Source organism: Bolinopsis microptera, chromosome 3 (assembly GCF_026151205.1).
Source record: "Bolinopsis microptera isolate Bmic1 chromosome 3, MBARI_Bmic_1.0, whole genome shotgun sequence".
NCBI classification, from domain to species: domain Eukaryota; kingdom Metazoa; phylum Ctenophora; class Tentaculata; order Lobata; family Bolinopsidae; genus Bolinopsis; species Bolinopsis microptera.
The window spans coordinates 4,079,243-4,085,242 of NC_087074.1; the positions used below are offsets into that span (position 1 = coordinate 4,079,243).

Below are 6,000 nucleotides of genomic sequence, written 5' to 3' on the forward strand. Positions count from 1 at the left end.
CCACGGAGCCGACATGATGCCAATGATGATTTTTGGGACTGGCCGCTAAGTACCAGACAATGGTTACTCATATTTAAGACGACCCAATGTCATAAAGGAGTTAGTCAACACTAGTCGAAAATGCTCCAAATCATATTTTGGAGCTGACACTAACAATGTATGGACAATTCATACTATTAGCTGTGAGTTTTCGACCTACTGTAGACTGTAGAGTGTAGTTAAAGAAACATAAGGACTCCGTCGAAAATGAAATCATTTTGTTGGCACAACCACTACTGGTCTCTTTATTTATCACTGACAACAGCATTAAATACTATCTTAGCATTCTTGTCTTGACAATAAACATAATGGCAGATAGGACCAAGACCACAAATACCGTATTTATTAAAGGAAAAGAAACCCCAGTGCCAAAATCCAGACCAAGACGGATTGATATTAAATGGAATAGGAAGAACATGTGTCTTTTTATTTTCTGATGATAAACGTATTATAAAACTAACACTTTGGTGTGCTTCTATCACGTCATGATAATGAACTTCATCATTATCTTTAACTTCTCTTTCTTGCAACACTTTGAGCGAAAATGATGTGACATCATCTTGGGAATTTATGGGTGTGGTTTGCATCATAATGGCACATTTTGTTTCTTTCTTGCAAGATGATATCTTTTCTTCAGAAACTAGGGTTATCTTCAAATTCTCAGTCAGGACATTTTCGAATGGAAATTGCTCATTACTTGACAGATACCAGTGGTTATCATTGCCCGATAATTCTTGACAGTCAAGGAATACTTGCCGAAGCTTAGAAGTACTCACCGAATTATCTGCTGTTAAAGCTTTAAGATATTGTACAGAGGCTTTGTTCCAACATCGATCTTCTTTAATGTTGATAATTTCCTCCAAAACTTCTTCGGGTTCAAATTTTACAGCAGTTTTAGGATCATTATCCTTCCAGAGATGCATCCATGTGTATAGTGCATCAAAAAGGTGATGAGTGTTGGTTACTTTATCTGAAGATGAAAGAAACTCAAGACAAGTGTCTATATCATAGCAAAGGAATTCCTTTACAGGTACATCATCTAAAACAGGGTAGTGAATCTTATCATCGTTACTGTTTACCTCTGCTAATGGTTTTGAGATAAATAGTGTTATTGCAGACTTGAAATCTTCATTAAATTTTTCCATAAGGATATCACACAATTCAATGGTTATGCCATGAAACCTTCTTTTTGCAAAACAACATTCAAAATCAATGTTTTCAAATAGAAAACGTGACGTTTCAACAAAGGAAGTAGAACCAGTAATTTTCAGATGACGAACGAGAATATGGACGAGTATACCAACATCAGACCCAGCTAACTTAACAACCATTTTAAGCTGGCTGATTGAAATGTTACTCAGATCATTGGAATACTGCTTCAAGAACATACTCTTCCTATTTCTCATCGTGTTCAGCTTATCTTCAACTAAAGAAGTAAAGTTGTTCTTCTTCTGACTCTCTTCAACAAACCTAGCCTCCTCTACCACAAACAAAACATCCTCATAACACCTCCCAGTCAACATATCAACATGCTCCGTAAAGTACTCCAAACATCTCTCTGTAAACCAGCTCACATTGAAAACATGTCCCATCTTATTCAGGTCTCTAAAGTTACTCTTATCACACTTCTCCAGTTCTCCACTGTACATAGATTCAACAAAACACCCCACAGCACCGGCTCCAAAGTCCTGCACGTCCAGAGAAGTAATGTCAAGTCTAGAGATCAGATCATCTATAACAGAGCTGTTTAGAGACAGTATCATTGAATTAGCTCGCTTTATCTCTCCTTCATTACACAACAGTTCCAGGTTACTGTGTGAGCGAGACTTCAGGTGGTGCTTCCCAAAATTTGCTGGTACCACCACTTCTGGAGCCATTTTAGAGAATTCTTTCAACCTAAAAAGGATATTATCAATATTATTCACTACAATGTTCAACATTTAAGATATATTAAATATATAATATATAATATTAAACTATCGAAAATACCATTAATTTGATTGCATTTAAATAGAGACATGGGCAGGCCATGTCACATACGTGTCAATTGACGTGCATAATGAAACGATTAATAAGGTACAACATAATAGGTATGTAAAATCATCAATTATTATCTTCTAACATTATTAGTAATTTAAACATACAATGAAGGTGATTTCAGTATTTTTCTTGTACGAATAACAAAATCTGCATGTAGGTTGATCTTCACTTTGATGTCTGTGAAATCCCCAATACCATAATCCACTAGACATAGTGCAACAAGGAGCAACATTGAATGGAATCGGAGTAACTTTCGATTCATCATCAGAATTCATTCCCATTAATAAACCAACGATTTCTGTTCCCCCTAGAACATTATGATAATGAACATCGTCACCTGCCTCATTTTCATCCTTCACATCTTCTATTTTCAGGGAAAAATTAACAAAACCATTATCTAGACTCTTTGTAAACTTACTCTGTAACATTAACGCACATTTTCCATCCTTTACACAAGAAGGGATTTTATTATCCGACACAAGTGTTATCTTCATATCTTCCGAAAAGATTCTCTCAATGGTAAGTTTTTGCTCACTACTCCCACTTCTAAATAAAATACCGTCAGTACATGATAGATCATCAGAGTCAACAAGCAAGTCAACAAACGTGATAGTTCCTGTAGTGGTTTTCCATGAAATAGCCTCTAGGTACTTCTTTGACATTCTATCCCAACACCGATCCTGTTTAATATCAAGGATTTCCTTCACATGATCAATGGAAAAGTCCACCCTGGGAACGCTGATGCGGTCCCCGTTTAAAATATGTAACCACAAGAATATTGCATCAAAGCACTGATAAAGGTTGCAAATGTTCTCTGACAATGACAAGAAATGGACTAAAGAATCCCAGTCAAGCTGAAGGAAGTCTTCTATGGGCAGATCTACCATAATTGGATATTGATAAACAACTAAATCATTTTTATTTTCATTGGTTTTTTTGGCAAAGCAAGATATCCAACTCACTGCAGACTTAAAATCATCATTGCAATTATCGGCTAGAATTTCAAAGAGCTTGTTGGTAATATTAAAGTACCTTTCGCTGGTAAAACTCTGCATAAAATCTATATTTCTGAACAGGTACCTAGATGATTCAGATAAAGAGCTGGCACCAACATTCTGAAGGTGGGTTACAAGAATTGGCACAAGAATTCCAACATCAGATCCAGCTAATTTGATAACCATCTTGAGTTGACTCATAGAAATACTGTCCAACTCTTTAGCATAATGCTTCAGGAAAATACTCTTTTTACTTCTCATAGTATTTAGCTTATCTTCAACTAAAGAAGTAAAGTTGTCCTTCTTCTGACTCTCTTCAACAAACCTAGCCTCCTCTACCACAAACAAAACATCCTCATAACACCTCCCAGTCAACATATCAACATGCTCCGTAAAGTACTCCAAACATCTCTCTGTAAACCAGCTCACATTGAAAACATGTCCCATCTTATTCAGGTCTCTAAAGTTACTCTTATCACACTTCTCCAGTTCTCCACTGTACATAGATTCAACAAAACACCCCACAGCAGGGGCTCCAAAGTCCTGCACGTCCAGAGAAGTAATGTCCAGTCTAGATCAGATCCTCACTTTGATGTCTGTGAAATCCCCAATACCATAATCCACTAGACATAGTGCAACAAGGAGCAACATGAATGGAATCGGAGTAACTTTCGATCATCATCAGAATTCATTCCCTTTTAATAAACAACGATTTCTGTTCCCCCTAGAAACATTATGATAATGAACATCTTCACCTCCCTCATTTCATCCTTCACATCTCTATTTTCCAGGGAAAAATTTAACAACAACCATTATCTAGACTCTGGGAACGGTACCTGTAACATAACGCGCATTTTCCCATCCTTTACACCAAGAAGGGATTTTATAATCCGACACAAGTGTATCTTCATATAATCTTCCGAAAAGATTCTCTCCAATGGTCAGGTTTTGCTCACTCCTACTTTCCCACTCCTAAATAAAAATACCACAGTACATGATAGATCATCAGAGTCAACAAGCAAGTCACGAGCGTGAATAGTAACCTACCAGTGGTATTCCATGATATAGCCTCTAGGTTACTTTTTTGAATTCTATCCCAACACGATCCTGTTTAATATCAAGAATTTCCTCACATGATCAATGGAAAAGATCCACGCCTGGGAATCGCTGATGCGGTCCCCGTTAAATATGTAACCACAAGAATATGCATCAAAGCACTGATAATGGTTGCAAATGTTCTTTGACAATGACAAGAAATTGCTAAAGAATCCCAGTCAAGCTGAAGGAAGTCTTCTATGGGCAGATCTACATAATTGGATATTGATAAACTACGAAATCATTTTTATTTTCCATGGTTTTTTTTGGCAAAGCAAGTATATCAAACTCACTGCAGACTTAAAATCATCAATGCAATTATCGGCTAGGAATTTCAAAGAGCCTTGTTGGAATATTAAAGGTAACCTTTCGCTGGTTAAAACGCTGCATAAAAAATCTATATTTCTGAACAGGTAACCTCGATGATTCAGATAAGAGCAGGCAAACCAACCATTCTGAAGTGTGTTACAAGAATGGGCCACAAGAATTCCAACAATCAGATCCAGCTAATTTATAACCATCTAAGTTGAAGACTCATAGAAATTCTGTCCAAAATCATTAGCATACTGTTTCAAGAAGATACTCTTCCTATTTCTCATCGGGTGTTCAGCTTATCATTCAAACTAAACAAAGTAAAGTTGTCCTTCTTCTGACTGTCATTTAACAAACCTAGCCCTCTCTACCACAAAACAAAAACCATCCTCATAACACCTCCCATCAACATATTCCAACATGCTCCGTAAAGTACTCCCAAGCATCCCTCCTGTAAACCAGCTCACATTGAAAACAATGTCCCATCTATTAGGACTCTAAATTTACTCTTATCACTCTTCTCCAGTTCCTCCACTGTAACATAGATTCATCAAACACCCCACAGCAGGGGCTCAAATCCTCACGTCCAGAGAAGTAATGTCAAGTCTAGAGATCAGATCATCTATAACCGGGCTGTTTAGAGACAGTAACATGGAGTTAGCTCGCTTTATTCTCCTTCATCAACAACTGTTTCCAGTTACTGTGTGAGCGGAGACTTCAGGTGGTGCTTCCCAAAATAAATTTGCTTGGTACAACCACTTCTGGAGCCATTCTACAGAATATTATCGACCTTAAAAGAATATCATCAATAGAATTCATTACAATGTTCAACTGTTAAGATAAATGTTAAATTATCGAAAATTTCATTAATTTTAACCGCATTGATATGGTCAGGTCATGTTCAACATACTTTGCCCAATCAACCGACATGCATAATGAAAAGATTAATAAGGTACTAAATATGTGAAATCATCAAATTATCTTTCTAACATTATAAATCAAATCCATAACACCAAATTGTTAACATCAAATTCGTAACATCAAATTCATAAATTCATTCATTTGAACTTACTCTAGCAATATTTTTTTTTGACATTAAGAATCTAGATACAAGAAACTAAAACCAGAATCATATGCGGAGAGGCTTCATGTAAGACCTATTCAGCAAAAAATGCTAGAAACTTCACTTTTGTATTTTTTGAGCGTCCATATCCAAATGCAAATTTTTCTATACCAGATTTGAATTTATTGTGTTTAATAAATGATAGAAACCCCCAACCCCAAAATTCCTCAGAACTAACCCAATGAGGAGGGCAGTTGAAAGGAACTGGCAAAAGTATGTTAACATCTTCAGAATTAAATCTTACCAATAGACTAATAATCTGAGTTGCTGCTGAAGGATAGTGGAAATGAACATTTTCACCTTCACATCCTATCTGTACATCGTGTGCAATCGTAAGAGAGAATGGTTTTGTTTCGTTTACCCTTGTGCTTTGTAGCATTATTGCACATTTTGTTT

At 36.4% G+C, this 6,000-nt stretch overlaps 1 protein-coding gene across 1 annotated transcript in view; it reads right to left on the reverse strand.

The window, feature by feature from the left end:
• LOC134813606 (uncharacterized) overlaps positions 1–1,935 on the reverse strand; it is a 40,110-nt gene extending 38,175 nt beyond the window's left edge. The window contains exon 1 of the mRNA XM_063821469.1: positions 271–1,935. Coding sequence (XP_063677539.1) covers positions 285–1,916 — 1,632 coding nt within the window. The 5' untranslated portion in view covers positions 1,917–1,935 and the 3' untranslated portion in view covers positions 271–284. The remainder of the gene's footprint in view (positions 1–270) is intronic.
• Between the last annotated feature and the right edge of the window lie 4,065 nt (positions 1,936–6,000).